This window comes from Brachypodium distachyon, chromosome 5 (genome assembly GCF_000005505.3).
Source record: "Brachypodium distachyon strain Bd21 chromosome 5, Brachypodium_distachyon_v3.0, whole genome shotgun sequence".
In the NCBI taxonomy this organism is placed as follows: domain Eukaryota; kingdom Viridiplantae; phylum Streptophyta; class Magnoliopsida; order Poales; family Poaceae; genus Brachypodium; species Brachypodium distachyon.
Window position 1 is genome coordinate 10,729,077 of NC_016135.3, and position 18,297 is coordinate 10,747,373.

Sequence of the window (18,297 nt, forward strand, 5' to 3'; positions counted from 1 at the left end):
GAGGGCATGCTCCTGCCTCTTTGACTGTTTGACATCTTGTCTGTACTTGGGCACGGGCGCTGGGCTGGGCATGGCATGAACGGCCACCCACGGTCCGACAACGCGATGGTACCCGATCAGGCTGGTCGCATCGCCTCCGTCCACGTGTCATTCGCGCGCCCTATATCCCCTTGGGGCCCCCACTGCCCGGCCGACCCAATCCGGAACTAGATTTCGATTGCCCCAAGATTTTGGATTCATACACACGCGTCCGAGCCCAACTCGATGGATCCTTCCCAGCCAAGATTCCTGACCCGTGGGGAGCGAATCCGGCAAAGCGACGGCGAATGGAGGGGGGGGGAGAGAGCCATGAGGGTTCGCTGCCGGCCTGGCCGCGGCAACTACATAAGCCGCGCTCCTGCTGTTCGCGAGGAGGAGGAGGAGGATGGGGCGGCAGCGTGGGCGCGTGGTGCTGCGGCGGATCGAGGACCGGAGGCGGCGGAGGATCTGCTTCCGGAAGCGGCGAGCGGGGCTGATCAAGAAGGCGGAGGAGCTCGCCGTGCTCTGCGAGGCCGACGTCGGCCTCATCGTCGTCAACCCCTTCGACCGCTCCTTCCACTGCTTCGCCGCGCCCGCCACGTATGTGCGCTCCCGATTCCCACCTTGTTTGCCCCAGCAATTTGGTCCCTGGATCGATTAGAATCACCGTAACCCTACTGCCCTCTATTCGAAATTTCGAATCGTGATGTTCCCGTGTGAAATCTGTGATTCTCCCGCGTGCCGCTCGAGGCGTTGTTGTTTCTTCGGGTAGTACTCCTGAATCACGGTAATTCGTTCGGGGCCTGTTTGGTTTGAGCCCACGATTACCTTACCAAATATTTGGTTGCTAAAATATTGATTGGGGTTTTGCTTTTCATGATTTGGCTAACTTTGGAAAAAAAATGAACTATGTAGGGAATTGACTAGCAAAAAAATTAGCTTTCATCCAAACAAAAACTAAATCTTGGTGAACGACGAAATTTTTTATAAGGCATTTATTGGCCACCATCACTCTCGTTTATCTATCAGTCACCGCTAATTTTTCCACGCCTGTCCTGTCCTGTCCTTGTACCTTGTGCGTGGGCGCCGCTTTTAGATGACTAGTACACCGCAGGGGTAGTACTACTCCACCAGCACACTACAGTATTTCATGCTTCCGTGGGCTGCAGAAGCTGCTGGTTTTGCTTGGTTGAATTTAATTTCGTGCCCACTTTTGGGTCGACATGATTGATGGTTTTATGGCCACATAAATGCACTGTATGTGGACAGTTCTGGACTTCTGGTCACATGACTCGCATAATCATAAGCTTATGGTAGTCGTATTCGGGACTCTAATTTGGACTGGTATATTTGTCATCGTAGAGTCAAATTTGTGTTTTTTTTTTCGGGGTTAGAGTCAGATGTGTTGATGCAGTGGTAGATCTAAGGTTTTTCTTGCAAGGCTGGAACTCTTTCCAAACCCGTGAAACTTCCATTTCGGTACACAAAACCCACGCGAATCCTAGATCTCTAATTCGACTAACATAATGGAATTGTATATTAAAAAAGAGTTACACCATTAGAAAAATATAACACTTGGAGTTTTTAAAGATGTAATTTTTGTGATATAAAACTCATGTCACGTTGGCTAAATCGTTGACCTAGAATATGCGTAGGTCATGTATATCGAAACGGAGGACTAGAATATATAGTGACTTGTTACCAAATTAATATGAAATCCCCGCTTAATTTCAGTTAGGTCCTAAGTTTCAAAGACGTACGTAACGAACTTAGCACCATTTTTTTAGCATCGGAGTATATATAAAAAGATATAGAAAATACATAACATAAATGGCACACAACTAGCAAATGATTCTATTCACGTTTTTTTTTTTGCTAAGTAGCAGTGCATACACCAACCAAGAAGCAAATCATCGACGTTAGCTATACCATATTTGATCTAGACAATTATAATCATGACAATCTTTCATGGCTACAAAATTGTAATTTTACCCAAATCAGAAAATGGCGTACCTCAATCTTTTTAGATGGATCGTTGTGATTAGAAGTGATACTTGTGATGCATGCTAGTTTATATGGTCACAATTTTGTATGTATTAAATAAACTAAACATGTCTAACAAAACTTGCATAGATAGGTATGATAGTTCGGAGCGTGGTCTATAAATCTAGGTAAATACTCCCCCGTTCCATAATTCTTGTCGAAATATTACATGTATCTAGACGCTTTTTAGTAATAGATACATCCATTTTTAGGCAAATTTGAAACAAGAATTATGGAATGGAAGGAGTATATACTAAAAATAAAATTAATTATCTAAAATTTATGAGCTGAGCTGAGCATATATTCTCAAATTTGCACATACTTTAATATATGAGATTGCCATGCAATAGGAAATTAAGATCAGCAAACCATTAATACTTACACAATGTTTGTGCATATATACTATTTTGGATTTGTTCACAGCTGTACCAATATTAATAGTAAGCCATTGAGGAGATATGAAGTTAATGAAGTGATATATGCCTATGATTTCATGTGTCTGCAGACATGCAGTGGATGATGCATAAATATATATTTCGATGTCATGTATCACGTATTATATTTTGAGTTTAAACATATCTTTGCACAAACAAAATTATATTTTAACAATGAATACTTGAAAATATTTTAAAATATTTGGATAATTTTAAAGTGTTGAAAACTAGCAATGCATACTTGAGAAATTTCTGGAATGCTTTGGATAATTAGAGAAGATATTTACAAGGAGCATTATAGTGTCATGAGAGGATTGGAATATTCTAGAAGGCTTCAGAGGTTACATGAACGGGGATGCCATTTACCATTGAAGGTCCTAGAGAAGCTTCAAGATTAAGTAAGAATTCTCTAGAATTAAGATAGTTGTAAAGTATACTAGAGAAAATATATTTGTAGTAGGATGGCTAGGATGATGATGATACATGTCGTACATCTAATGGTATTGTACAAGTATAAATAGGGATGCTTCCCCACCCCTTGAACACAACCACACTAATAAAAGAGTGAATTACCATTACAGAGTAGTATGGTTGCCACTAAAAGAGGGTTGTCCCAATATTGTTATAGTGAATAAAGAGTTAAGTTCCTCTCCTACTAGTGTATGTGTCATAGTGAATAATGGTTCTGAAGAGTGGTTGTTAGGTCATCGTCGAAGTCTCTACATTAATTATCTGAAATTATGAATTGAGTTGAGCATATATTACTTTAATATATGGAAAATGGCATCGACATAACCATACAACAGGAGATTAAGATTTGCAAACCATCAATACATACACAATGTTTGTATATATCTATTACAATATATTAAATTGGAATCGGTGGTGATGGATGGGCGCCGTTGGTCGGTCAACTTCGTTATAATTACAATCAATATGCCACTGCCCCTTATTTTCTTTTCCTCCCGCCTTATTCACGATTTTAGTAGCAGAAATTCTACGGTTTAGATTTACCGAAAGTTATCGTACGGTCCAAATTTGTCACAACATAATACGAACAGTCCTAAAATAAATCAATCTCCTTAGCATGAAATCTAAAATTCTTCGTATCTATCTCAGTATGGAAATCAATCCGAACCCAAACAAAAAATCTCGGTATCAATCTCAGTATGAAATCAATCCAATCAAAAAATCAATGTCCAGACTTCGCCTCCACCAGCTCATGCTTGATACACTTTCCGTTGTTCCGTAGCATCGCACGGGTTCTTTTGCTAGTATATATACTAATTTGAATCTGTTCATAACTGTATCAGTCTTAATAAAAAATCATTAAAAGAATATCTAATTAATGAAGTGATATATGCATATGATTTCATGTACATCAGATATGTAGGGGATGATGCGTAGATATTTCGCTGTCATGTATCACGTACTATATCTTGAGTTTGACTATATCTTTCCACAAGCTTAATTATATTATATCCTTGGAACGTGCAACAATGCAAAGGCAGTGAAGAAAAAGAATTAAAGAAGTATGTACTAACACTAATACATGCACATTCTCATCCAACAAGCAAATAATCTGCCTGTCACGTGATGGCAATTCTGAATCCAAAAGGTGAGAAATGATATCTTTCCTATGTCTAGCGGATAGCCATAACTCAAGGGGCAAGAACTGTAAGATAAAATTTGAAAAAAAAAAAACACATGTCATTATTCATCGATAATCGGTAACTACTCAGTCGAGAAGTGATTATTAACTAATCAGATTTCGAATATAACATATGCTAACTAACCATGATTGCTATGTAACATGTTAACTAATGATAATCGTATCTCGTGGATACTGACTTATACACTACTACTTGTCTACCTTGTGGCGTGATTTCAAACATCATAGTGATTGTTTTTCCATCTATCAGTGATTGACTTCTATACCTATGATGAAACCAATGACCAATGGGGACAAAATCATGTATTATTCTATAAAGACGGAAGAAAATCATGGGAGGGCACGGGAGATAAGGGGAGGAGAAGAGAGACGAATGGAGAGGATACACATGCGCCAGATGAGAAGCCCAACCCAGAGGAGGAAGCTGCTTGTTACTTCCGCTTCGTCGGAGGAGGAAGCTGCGCGGCATCCGGATCAGTCTCGTCGCGCAGTCGCCGCTCATTTCCCCTGCTTCTACACGCTTCCAGATCCCCTCCCCACTTTACCGCTAGCGCTCAATATGGGGCATGGGACAAGGAGATTTTGGGCAGGGATCTGAATTATGCTAAAAGTTAAATTGTATTTCGGGTATTAATCGGGATTTTGGGTGATTATTCTATAAAGACGGAAGAAAATCATGGGAGGGCACGGGAGATGAGGGGAGGAGAAGAGAGACGAATGGAGAGGAGACACATGCGCTAGACGACAAGCCCAACCTAGAGGAGGAAACTGGCGTGTTGCTTTCGCTTCGGCGGAAGAGGAAGTTGCGCGGCGTCCGGATCAGTCTCGTCGCGCAGTTGTCGTTCCCTTTCCCCTGCTTCTGCACGCTTCCAGTTCCCTCCCCAATTTACCACCAGCGCTCAATATGGGGTATCGGACAAAGAGATTTTGGGCATGGATCTGAATTATGCTAAAAATTAAATTGGGTTTTCGAGATATTAATCAGGATTTTGGGTGATTAATTGGTTGTCAGGCCAATTTATCAGCCCGGGAGCATTAAACTCCGAGTTTCTCTCCCGATCAGCTATTAATCGGCCGATTAATCGTTGAATCGTTCTCTTTCTTGAATTAGAGATTTACTTAGCCCTTAGAAAACTATATTCAACTTAGTATAGGGTAATTAATCGATCTGAAAGAAAGTAATGATCATACAAATCATAGGGAGATACCTATTTATAAAAAGGAGCTGCCTAAACCTTGGTGTGCCGCCCATATATAGAGTTTTAAGTCATTTGAGCTGCTGGACGGTGATATGGACATGCTAACCATGGATATGACCATTAGAACCCTAATTGTTGGTGTATCTAATAACAATTATAATCAAGTGAATTCAATTACAAAATGTTTTCAATATGTTACTTGCAAAGAGGCGGAGCTACTATCTTGTGTAATCTTATTATGTAGGCATCTTCTTGAACTTTACAAGTCCAAAGTGAAGACGAAGTGTGATAACCTGCAAAGGGAGATTCAAAGTGAAGCCTATCAAGTCTACTTTTCAACAAATCAAACGGCACATGATTCGGAGCTTGCTAGAGAAAAATATCACGAATTAAAGTTGAATCCGATTCGGGTCCGAGCTGTCAGGAGACCCGAATTTGTTTTAATCACCCAGGCCGCATCCGGAGTCCAAATCAAGCAAATAAGTACTTGTTGGAAAGGTAATTACAAGACCTTTCCAACGGATCTGGCCCCATCAAGAGATTCGACTCGTGCTGACCGTGGCGGACAAAACAAGCTGACGGATCTGTTTTTCTGTTTCCTAAAGAGTTGTAGTTTGTTAGGAAAGTTAGAGATAGAGTTGGATTTCGGCCTCCTTACTCAAGGTGGACGAAAATATCTCTCGCTCCTCCTTTATATACCCCATGAGCCCCCCTAAGGAGCCTTCGGGTTTTGATTAGATAAAGTTTAGCCATGTTTACTACTTTCGTGTAATCGCGTGTGTCGGTTAGACCACCTGTTTTACCGTCGTCAAGACTCCAACTTATAGTCTCGTTGAGACATTGGTTTGATATAGTATACTCGCAATTTCAGATTCCATCTGCTACTTATCTTGTTCTTGCTTGTTCTTCGATTGCTTGCAGGAACAAAGACCTTCGTGGTCAGGTTGATCGTGCCCCCGCGTGATCAATAACCCTCTGGAGTTGGTGTATCGATTGCTAAGGCGCTGCCTCCTAGGCCATAGTCGAATCGTCAACGTCACCTCCTACCCAAATCGAGAGTTATCAATCTCATCGAAAGATCGGGCCACCCCAACCCACATCAGACGGTGGTCATGGTTGCAACCTTAGGTCACCATATTAACGATACTGCAGTAGTACAAAAAACTGTCAACCTAGACAACTAAAATGTCTCATCGTAGCTAGGCAGCTAAAATCTCTCATCCCAGATGCCTTGTTGGAGTGTTGGAGTGCCTAAGATTGAGTACTAATATTAGGGGAGGGTGTTCCCAGGCGCACGTGTCCGTTACAAGAGCCGGAGCAAGCGGGAGCAACAGCGGCACAACTAGCCGCCCAGCGGGCACGCTGCGCGCTGGATTCGTCAGGACAAGGAGTGAAGCACAAGTCAGCATTAAATGCTCCGACCAAAAGGGGATTCCCCGTCCTTTCAGCCTACGGTGAGCCGCCTGGGGTAAATTTCAGGCGCCTAGACCCCTAGTTGCAGGGCTACACAGCCTGCATGCAAGCCAGCACACGGAGGGGGAGCTGCCCTAGCTCCCTGCTCGCCATTTGTCACCCATGCACCGTGGCACCTGTGGCATCCCCTTCGGTATAAAAGGAGGACCCCCGCCAATGGTCAAAGGGTTGGACCAGTTCTAAGTTCACTACTAGCAATAGCCCAAAGTAGCAAGCGGTATTTTGCCGAGAAGAGAGAGCACCCGGGGACCCCCCCCCCCCCGGCAACCTGTAAACTCTAGTTCTTTGGTTAATAGCAAACTCAGAAGCAGGACGTAGGGTTTTACACCTCAGGGTGGCCCAAACCTGGGTAAATGATCTTGTGTTCAATGTGCTCTTACGCTTTACATTGGCCTCGCCGGCGACCACTGGAGCGATCCTCGTAGCCCACTGCCGAACCTAAAAGGGGGTGCTCATGCATCCCCGGTGTCTGAGCCCCGTGCTACGACATCTGGCGCGCCAGGTAGGGGGCGCGCAAGGAGAGCTCTCTGATGGACGCCGGCGCCGTTGTTTACGGCAGCATCGGCCTCGTCTACTCCAACAGCGGAGCCAGTCGCTATGCCCCCCAAGCGGGCTGGCGACTCCCGGATCGACCCGCGTGAAACCCTAGCAGCACACACGCGATCGCACGACGCGCAACCCACGTCGTGGGCTCAGGAGAACCCTAAGCCCTCTCGGGCGCAGCAGTCGCAGCTGCCACCCCCGCCTCCTCGGCCGTCGACGGACAACTGGCTGAGGGGGGCAGTGGCTCCCAGCGCCGAAGCCAGTCGCGCGAGCGGCCACGGTGCCACCCGCGCCGGCCAGCGAGTTGAATCGCTGGCCAGAGACGCGCGGCGGCAGCTGTGCCGTGAGCACACCACGTCGCGAGCGACGCCGACGGGGTCGCACCCCACTCACCCGGGTGCGCCGGGGGATAGGGCGGAGGGCAGCCGGTTGGAGAATCGACTGCCCCCAGCCCAAACCCCGGCAGAAGCCATCATTGCCGCGCGAGTCATGGTGCGTAGAGCCGCAGCAGGGCATGCCGGCACACGAAGCATGGAGCGCGGAGCTGGATGCGCTCCTCGCGCTCGCCGCCCAGCAACCGCAAGGTGAGGGCGCCCTGACAGGCTCAGACACGCCCCGCGCCTCGGGGCAGGGAGAAAACCCTCCCCTGCGGAGGGCAAGGAGGCGGGGATCTCGAGGGGTCCTCGGATTCGTCACCAACCGTCACACGGGGTGACGCGCGTGGCGTCTTGAACGCCCGCCAACAGGAGGATCTCCACCAGCGCCTGGAGCACCGACGCCGACGCGAGGTAGAGCGCCAGCGCCCGGAGGAGCGGGAGGATGCTCCCATGGGTGCCGAGGATGGCTGCACCGCGTTCACCCGCGAGCTGCGCCGGGTGACATGGCCCCGTAAGTTCCGAGCGCCGGCGCTTGGGACATACGACGGGACCGTGAACCCGAAGGATTTCCTCCTGACCTACATGTTGGGGATGCACGCCATCGGCGCCGACAACAAGGTCAGGGCCAACTGGTTCCCGATGGTCCTCAAGGGATCGGTGAGAACTTGGCTGCTGAACCTGCCTGCCGGGTCCATAGCCACTTGGGCGGACCTGCGCGAGCAGTTCGTGAGTGCGTTTCAGTGCGGCTACAAGCGTCCAGGAACCATGGCGGAGCTGCACACTGTGGTGCAGAAGCCGGGAGAGACGCTGCGAAGCTTCGTCAACCGCTTCTCCAGCCTCTCCTACTCAATCCCCAAGGCGGAGACCGCCGCCATCGTCAACACCTTCGCCATCAACGTCCGTGACCCCAAGATGCGAGAGAAGCTGAGCACGCATCGGATCCGGACGACACGGGATCTCTACGCCCTGGCGCACAAATGTGCCATGGCCGAGGAAGGGCGCTTGGCGCCTGAGCTTGCAGCTAAGGCTGCCGCGAGCCCAGCTGAGGGCTCGCAGAAGAAGGGCTCCCGAAAGCGTAACGGGAAGCAAGTCCTCGCCGCGGAGTCGGGGGCTAGCGCGAGGCCTACGAAAAAGGCCTCATCCGGTGGCGGGTCCGACGGCAAGCCGACGACGCGCCCCGTTGCCCCATCCACGCCAACGCCACCCACGATGCACAGGATTGCCGCATCTTGCGGGGTATCAAGCAGAGGTGCGAGCAACACCACGAGAAACGCCGAGCGGCGGACGTGGAGGCGCAGCAGCCGCTGAAGTGGTCGCACGTGCCGATCACCTTCAGTGTCGACAATCACCCAGCCTGGCAGCTGGGTTCAGGGGTTCTACCCTATATGCTGTTCTATATCTCCATGAATCTAGGAACTTTTGCTTGCATTGTATTATTTGGTCTACGTACCGGAACTGATAACATTCGAGATTATGCAGGATTATACACGAAAGATCCTTTTTTGGCTCTCTCTTTAGCCCTATGTCTCTTATCCCTAGGAGGCCTTCCTCCACTAGCAGGTTTCTTCGGAAAACTCTATCTATTCTGGTGTGGATGGCAAGCAGGCCTATATTTCTTGGTTTCAATAGGACTCCTTACGAGCGTTCTTTCTATCTACTATTATCTAAAAATAATAAAGTTATTAATGACTGGACGAAACCAAGAAATAACCCCTTATGTGAGAAATTATAGAAGATCCCCTTTAAGATCAAACAATTCCATCTAATTGAGTATGACTGTATGTGTGATAGCATCTACTATACCAGGAATATCAATGAACCCCATTCTTGCAATTGCTCAGGATACCCTCTTTTAGCTGCTAGGTCTATTTCTTAGTTCAAGATCCCTCTTACTAACTGGAATAAAAGAATTAGTAGATCTGTTCCGCCAAAAATGGGAATGGGCGCTAGGGTTATGAACTTATAATCATGGAATCGACTCGATCATCAGATTATAAGTTCATTCCATACCGGACTAGACCGTGCACATTCTTATTATGAGAAGGGGTCATTCGAGCCTATGGAAATAGGATACTCTGTTTACATAGAAATCCCTACGTCCTTACATTCTATTTAGGAGTTGGTAGAGCTCCGCTCTTGCAATTGGGTCGTTGCGATTACGGGTTGGCTGTCTAATTGTCCAGGCGGTAATGATAGTATCTTGTACCTGAACCGGTGGCTCACTTTTTCTAAGTAATGGGGAAGAGGACTGAAACATGCCACTGAAAGACTCTACTGAGACAAAAAGATGGGCTGTCAAAAAGGTAGAGGAGGTAGGATGGGCAGTTGGTCAGATCTAGTATGGATCGTACATGGACCGATCATCAACAACGTGATGGTGACCAAGGTGCTGGTGGACAACGGAGCGGGGCTGAACCTCCTGTCCGCCAGGTTAATGGAGAAACTTCAGCTGCCGCTGGAGCGGCTGAAGCCCACTGACCCGTTCCAAGGAGTGAACCCCGGGATCGTGCGCCCCCGGGACGCATCACGCTACCGGTTACCTTCGGGTCCCGGGAAGCGTTCAGGACCGAGCACTTGGTGTTCGACGTGGCGCACACCCGTTGCCCTACAACGGTAAGATCCAAAGAGCCATGCCTTGTCTCGGCTGGTCGAGCAAAGCTAACGCCTCGAAGACGCTTGACCCTGGGTCACCGCGATAAATCTCGGGCGTATTTGAGACTGACTTGTGGCCTCAGAAAGCTTGCGACGACCCTCTCGTTATCCTGCAAACGGATCGCCCTCCTCCCTTGGACCTTAGGTTCTAACGTCCAGCCCAAGTGTCGGGGGCACCCTCGTCAGGCTTCAGGGGCGCTCTTCTCGGTCGCTAAACTCAGGATCGAGGTTGACCGCAGAAGACCTTAGGTTCTAACGTCCAGCCCAAGTGTGTCCGGGTCTGGCTAGTGACCCTTGGTGGAGGATGCGGACGCCACATCCCACCCCTTGCTCAACTCATGGTTCCCGGAATTGCCGCTTAATTTGATCAAGGGAATGCGAGTTCTGCTTCTGGCTTTTGGACCAGTGGCCAAGACAAAAGCATCCTCGAGCACCAACCGAGCGCGGGTTTCAAAGGTGCACTTCCTTCCAAGCGTCAGAGGAAGCCAGAGGGTAAGGGAAAGCCGGAGGAGGGTAAGGGAAAGTCTTTGCACGGTTTTCTTGACGAGTAGCCGCCGCTTAATAATCAAACCCACCTTTCCTATTCCCTCGCATGGTAAATGTACTCCCCCCTGCCCCTAGCTTCTTCTAAAATCGTGGCATCCTCTGTCCTCGATCTCCTAGGCTGAGCTCCTCTGAAACTCGGCACTCATGGCGTCATTGGCGTGTTACGTCATCCAACTCCGTCTCAGAAGTTGCATCACCGCTAGTTCCGTTTCTAACTTCTTGCGCCACGGTCAGGGACTAGAGGGGACTACTTTGAATTCCCCCAACCAAGAGCTCCGGGGGTGTGGAAGGACTCGGGAGTCGAATTTCACCTCGGAGACGCTTGGGAAGAGGAAAGGGAGAGAGCCCCCTTCCTCCCTAGAGGACGTCGAGGATTATGTTCCTTCAAGCTCCTTGGGCTTAAAGAGGGGCACATCATCCATCCGGGCTCTCCACCTCCGTTCTGCGAATGCTAGGGTGTCAGCCGTCGAGCCCCCGAGTGCAAATCAAGTGCAAGAGCTCCATCGATTGGATCCAAGGTTGTTCTTCGGGTTGTCAATGTCCTCCAAGTGAGTGTTAGCACTTGATTTGTTGGGTGCACCAAGTAGGCTTCGAGCATCCTGACATGGTATTACTCTCGCAGGAAAAAGAAGACCATGCCATGCACAACGCGGCGAGACCGGATCGTAACTATGGGCATCTTCTGACTCGGCGCTTGCCGTCTTCCCTTCTTCTGACTATAGCGAATCTTCAAATTAAAGGAGAGCCCTTCTTCTCGAGTCGCAGAGGATGCACCTTCCAGTGGTGCGGCATTGAATCGCTCTCCCAACCCACACTCGAGAGCACATGGTGAGGGTGTGAGTGGTTTCTTAACATCTTCATTGCTTCGTCCGGACCCAAAGGTCTTAAAGGAAATCCATGGAGCTCCTCAGCCTTTGGTTCCGCTGGCGAATCCATCTCACTCGAAGAAGCAATGGAGGAAGTTTGAAGACTCAGAGGAGGTTAAGCACTAGGAAATCATGGGGACGATGACCCAGATACTGATCGAGGAGCTCCCGAAGTTAGCCTAGGATTATCAGAGAAGCACTGAGGGCCACAAACGCTGCTCTGGCAAAGTTGCCCTAAAGCTTTTCCCGTCGCTTAAGAGGTGGCCTTCGCTTTTTTGTTTTTCAAGGGACGGCTAGTGCACCTGGTAGGTGTAGCCCCCGAGCCTTTACCTGGACAACGTGTCCTTGTGGAGGCTCTCTTCTTGCCTCTGTCGTCTTACCCATCGATTGCTTGGTAGGTTCTGGCTCAACTTTCAAAGCAGAAGACTGAATTCGTGCACGAGCAGCCTCCCGCCTTCGAGGTGCTTGAGGGCCACGAGTATGAGCTACGCGGACTGAAGGTTACATTCGTGGAAGTGACACACCGTCGGCAGATGAGAGCGGTATAGTCAATGGCCTTACATTAGTGGAAGTGATTACCTCAAATTGAGCTCGGTGATGCCCCATAAGATCTAGATCCCAATTTCCCACAACCTCAAGTGTCGATGCCCACTTGATTGTTAGGACAGCCGCCGGCTCATCGGTTGGCAAAGCACGACAAACGTCCCTCAAGGTTTTAGCTATGGTTACGCGTTACAGTTCTTAGCTGATGTGCCATCAGGCTCTAGCTGTAGCCTTCCTTGTCTTCTGTATGGTTCATGTTTTGTCTGTTCCCATATGGTGAGGAGATGAACAACATGTACCACCTCTCTTCCTGAGAGCTCTGTAATCCCCAATGTTGGTTATTAATGTAATAAATGACATGTCTTGAGAAAAACAAATGCCACACACACACTGCAGTAGAAACAACACATATTCTTTTCGGCATGCTGGAAAGAAGCATGCGCTAGAACCAGTGCTGGGAGACCCTGGTAGTTTGATCACCGTACCACGCGTGTTGCAGAAACAACAGATATTCTTTTCTGCATGCTAGGAAGAAGCACGTGCCAGAACCAACGGTGGACCACATGATCATAGTTGTGTTAATAGTAGAAGAGAAGATTTCAGTGTCAGAGGAGATGCCATTTCAGAAAGAAAAAAAAGAAGAAGATTATGAAAACGGACTCGAAACCGAGGAAGGTTTTGGTTGAAGAGAGGAAGGATCACAAGGGCATGACGGTGTCAAATGGTGATGCTACTAGATCTGAATCGATTGAAAATGTGACCACGGCTGGAACTGTTAAACCGGAAAAAAATTCTGTCACCAATTTTAAGGTGACAGCAAGCAAAGGGAAGACGACGGATTGCAACAAAATTATCAGAGGTTGCGTACACAAAAATTACAGGCACATGGGCACTGGGAATCACTGTCAACCTTGAGGATCTGGAATAGGTCCAGTGCACAAATACAAGTTTGAGATACTGTAAGGGAGCATCAAGTGCATAAAACAGGTGTAAGTAGAACTAGTTCAGGTTGTGCATGGTTGTAAGAAGAACTAATTCAGGCTTGGCATGCATTAACAACAGACCAAGTGCTGCGAAAAAGAAGACAAGTTCTATCCAGTGATGAAAAACAAAATATCACCCTTCTAAACCGATATGTTCTTGTGAAAGGTCGGGCAGTTTGGACCCAACGCCTAGTTGAGCCGTATCACTTCGACAACATCTAGGGCGCACCAAAGAAATCTAAGACTGCCCACCCTTGGTGCTGGTACCTCATAGTGGCCTATTTCCATGTTGTCTAGTTTCATGAGAATAACATGTCTGCATCGTCAACAAAAAGTGACTGCAACAGGCATACCTGACTCTAGGGCAAAAGGAGCACCACGTTTGAGTTCCACCCTCAGAAGCAGGCCTCTTCCTTCTCTCTTTGTTAACGCTTCAACTTGTGATCAGACTCTTCTCCATCTCCTATATGCTGATGATCACTGTTGTGCTCATCCAGAGTGCATTGTCTATGCGAATAAGTATTTCGAGGAGAAGTCCTCCACCTCAATTGCTACTGGAGAGTTAACAGAGCCATAGGCAGATGTGGATCAAGCCTCGGGCTGGGCTGAACTGACCCATGTACACCCAGCACCTTATTACCTCCAGAATATATATGCATACAGGTATACAACTGCATATGGTTTAGGAAACACGAGGAATTGATAAAATGCGCCCATATACCAGCCATAGCCAAAATTGGATGGGAATAGTTTTTGCAGTAGCAGTTTTCCAAGCCGTTGTCCCAGTATTTTCTGTTATCTTTCTATACTCGTTATACCTTGGATGCTCCTTTTCTCAAGGATATAATTGGTATACTTTCTTCTCGAGAAGATTTATTCACTATGCAACTTCATCGCAGTATGGAAAACATCATGGCACGTCATCAGAACTTCCCAGCCGTTAAAAAGAGAGGACATGGCAGGAGCATTCTTAAGCACGCGACAAAGGTTAATTGCAACATCATTTAAAATCAAATATTACTGTTTTCCCCTTTTTACTGGATATAAAGTTTGGGTACAGCAGTAACCATTTTTATGTAAGCAGAAGCATAATTCATGCTGTAGAACACGTATGAAGTATGTGTAGCTGCAAATTTAAATTTTTGCCATGTAACTGGAAAGTCAAAAGGTATCATGTTGTGATTTACAGTGATGCTGTTAATTAAGTGAAACATTGTGTGCAGTTATGCCCCCTTGCTTTGAGAATATCTCAGTACTGCTAATGTTCATTTTATCCTTCCAGAGCAGAGGCAAGGATTTTCAACTTCCCAGGGCAATAACAGATAGAAGTCTGAACATTGCTGACATGTAATATGCCTGGAAAATGCTTCTGGATATAGCAGTTGCAACAGTAAATGGTTGGGAAAAGTTGACTAACTTTAACCATTGGCAGGTCAATTGATGAATCAAATATATCCCAATTGACCATGGACCAGCTCAGCCAAATTGAAAGAAAAGTGGAAGATGCACTAAGGAGTACGAAGGCAAGAAAGGTATATTCCAGTGTGGCATAATTCTTACAGCAGTAAGACAAGAAAGAATGAAACATAGATAGATATATCTATGGAGCGTTATTCTTTTTTTATATGTAGATTATCTTTATATGATGGTAGCTTATTACTAAATAAAACAAATTTCCAAGTTGTATAGACATCCCAGGTCTTTTCTAGTAAAGTCTGAACCTTACTTGAATAGGCATTCATAACAAAGTCATGAAACTAAGTATTTTCTAAATACGTTCGGTATCAGCAAGCTAATATTTATTTACGTACCAAACATGTCAAGCTTTCTCAAAAATAAACCCAAAGTAATTCTTGACGTTTCTGATCAGTACCTTTTTTCAGTTGGACTCGTACTTATATTCCACAAGCAGCTATAATACTCCAGTACAATATGTAACGTTGACATATCTGCACCAAGCGAGATTCTACTAATTATTACAGTATCAAAATATAATGGTCACTTGTAAGATTAACACAACCTGTGCCTTAGGTTTGCTCTTATAAAAAAATCACTCTAAAAGTCTACAATAACTGTACTTTCATCAGCCGAAAAGCTCTTCACTGCACATTTTAAGATGTTGTTTCAGCAGTCCAAGTGATCTCACAACATGTTAAAAAAATTAATAATGGCCATAGAGAATTACAAAGAAATCCAAAATCGGTCAGATGGTTTTTAGAAATTTGACAGCAGCCAATCTCTGTCATTGGTCCAAGAAGAATTTCTTGTCATATGGTGATATTGAATGATTTGGGCCAAAGTAAGTTTCTGTCCTTATCCGATGGCATAGATAACGATGTGTTGTTAGGAAGAAAAGTCAATTGAGGCTCACCATCTGAATTTCTAGTTAGGTCTATTAAAAAAAAGCCCGTGAAAACCAACAATTAGTGAGTCAATTCATTTTTCTTCATTCAATGCAACATCAGCAACCAAATTAGTATAAATTTTAAACTGAAGCTTCGAATCCAAACCTGTTTTGAACATTAATTTAAAACTAGTAGATGAAGCATGCATCAATTTACAAAACAGATAGAACAACTAATTGTGTGCCTTGATTGCATCTTGCTACCAGTGCTCGCTTCTGACAGTCCTGATACAAGCCTGCAGGGTAAAGCACTGCTTGAGGAGAGGGACTTGATAAAGAGGATCTCCGAGAAGGAGAAGGCAAGTGAACTGATCCGTTCCAATTAATCATAACACTCAGTTTCACTACGAACTGATCACTGATGTCATGCATGTACACAGAAGCAGGAGGGAGGAATGTATGGAGCTGGATGCCAGCAGAGTGACGAGCAGGTGGATGTGACGCTCAGGCTTGGCTTCGGCATAGGCTATGACATTGGTTGCTCGCATGGGCACCAAAAGCCAATTAACCTCAACATGCCGTGAGAGAAGCTCTCGGTGACAAGCCCCGTCATGAGCTCAGTTGTTGCGGGTGACGCTGCATCTGAAGCATCTCCCCGTTAATTTTCTGTAGTAGATACTGTGCTGGATGAAACAGAGAAGGATATACGGATCTTCTCCAGACTTTACCATAGCCAATATTTAGTTGGCTGAAGTTAAATATGCAACTATCCAAAATTACAAAACACGTGCACAGCACTTCACTCAAATGTTTTTAGGGGTGGTTTAAAAACTTGTTCAGCCTATGTGGATTCTGTTGTGCTCATTGGAGTGACTTCACAAAGAGTGCAAGTTGAGCACCAAATTCATGTTCTTATCCATGACTATCATAAATAAAGACTCGACCAATCAGGGACTAGCCCCTGGTGGCATTTTCCCGATCCTGTGCTTCGAAAGCGGGTGGGCTGGCTCAGCTAACAATTCAAGCAAACACTCTGTCCCTATCCATGACTATCATGTATATTTTCTGAAACGATGAGATTTGTATTCTACTGCTGTTCTCTGTTAAACTCAAGTTAAATGAGAGATATGCAGAGTTCTGACAAACTCAAGTTCCTCTCTGCCATGAAGATATTTTCTTTAGCAACTTTGATAATAGGTTGATTGAAAACTAGCAACGGACGAAATGGATTTACAGAAGTTCAAAAAAAAAATTATGTGCCTAGGAAGAAATGTGACTACGACGTGGATTTATGTAAGAATCTATACAAATTCACGTCTATACAAATTCACGTCATTTATTTTGGGACGGAGGGAGTAGAAGAATTCAGATCATCTTAGGACTTCTTAGCACGTGACATCTCGATCAATCATGTTCTCTATTCCTATATTTCTAATTCCGGAGGTCCAAAGATGCCGTATACTCCCTCCGTTCCATAATTCTTCTCTCAAATTTGCTCAAAAGTGGATGTATCTATTACTAAAATATGTTTAGATACATGTAATATTTCGACATACATGTAATATTTTGACAAGAATTATGAAACAGAGGAAGTACATTGTTGTTCTCCGTTCAATTACAAAATCGTCCTTTCCCCCAAAAACCGCAAAACATGCAATTCAGGCGAGGGGGATCCATCAAATTTCGAAACCTGTTGTTTTTCATTGTCAAAATTTCCAAACCTATGTTTGAATCGGCATGTTGGGGAAATGTCCCAAATCCTTCTCTCCAATCCTTTTGTCCCTAACCGTGCAAGTTCTCAAAGAAATCAATGCTTCTTTCCAAAAATTGCTCTTTATCAGTATTCAGCAGCACCAAAAAAATTGAACCAAGATGGGAACCAAGAAGCCATTGCAAAGAAACTCGATGGTACCTGATCGACGGACGAAGGAGCTTCCGATGTGCATCGCCGGCACTCTTGTGTGCGCCTCGGGGGGCGCCGGCATTGCCACCGTCTGCCCTTGGAGCGAGAAAAGATTGGGTGGGGGGGCTGGACAAGAGCGGGGACGGGTTTACCCAGCCGCGTGTCCAAAAGCTTGGGCGGCAGGTGCCAGATGCCCAACAACAGCAACCGAGCCGTCGCGTCCCACGCGCCACGTGCGCACGGCCGTCACGTCCCACGAGGCGACCCTGGTGCGGACGATCCTTCCGGAGGGTGAAATCGGAATAAACATACGTGAGCATAGAGTTACGTGCAGCCCGCGTACACCGCTCTCCGAGGTTGAACCGGGATAAATTTTGAGGTGGAGGAGTTCACACAGCAAAAAATACTCCGTTCTTTTGACCGCACGTTTTCTAAGAAGGACCACTAATATGTACATCATATATTATAAATTTTATACTGTTACAAACGTTTCTAAATATGAATCAAATGATATAATTTTTGTTACACATAATTTTCATATATTAGTCTAACTGTTGGTCAAACCAAATTTTTGGAATGTGTGCGTGCACTTCTTTGTGAAAAAGAGGAAGTATTATTATGTAAAAAAATCCAAAAGTTTTGTTTTCTTCGCAGACATACAGGCTGCATCCTTCACGGCAGTGCCCGCTCCATTGATGGTG

The 18,297-nt window shown here is 46.0% G+C and overlaps 1 protein-coding gene across 1 annotated transcript; it reads left to right on the forward strand.

Annotated features, from left to right (window-relative positions):
• Window positions 1-242: 242 nt before the first annotated feature.
• Window positions 243-16,672, forward strand: LOC100826411 (MADS-box transcription factor 51). Its single transcript, XM_014896206.2, has 6 exons — window positions 243-618; window positions 14,249-14,336; window positions 14,632-14,696; window positions 14,782-14,881; window positions 15,996-16,052; window positions 16,134-16,672. The coding sequence occupies exons 1-6, from the start codon at window positions 425-427 to the stop codon at window positions 16,275-16,277; spliced, it is 648 nt and encodes a 215-aa protein (XP_014751692.1). The 5' UTR covers window positions 243-424; the 3' UTR covers window positions 16,278-16,672.
• The last annotated feature ends 1,625 nt before the right edge of the window (window positions 16,673-18,297 follow it).

What these genes read in the sequence shown, in the direction of transcription:
- LOC100826411 (XM_014896206.2), top strand. Translation starts at nt 425, where the DNA reads ATGGGGCGGCAGCGTGGGCGCGTGGTGCTGCGGCGGATCGAGGACCGG. An exon ending in AGTCTGAACATTGCTGACAT is followed by an intron (nt 14,697 to 14,781) that starts GTAATATGCCTG and finishes AACCATTGGCAG; the next exon opens with GTCAATTGATGAATCAAATA. An exon ending in GGATCTCCGAGAAGGAGAAG is followed by an intron (nt 16,053 to 16,133) that starts GCAAGTGAACTG and finishes GCATGTACACAG; the next exon opens with AAGCAGGAGGGAGGAATGTA.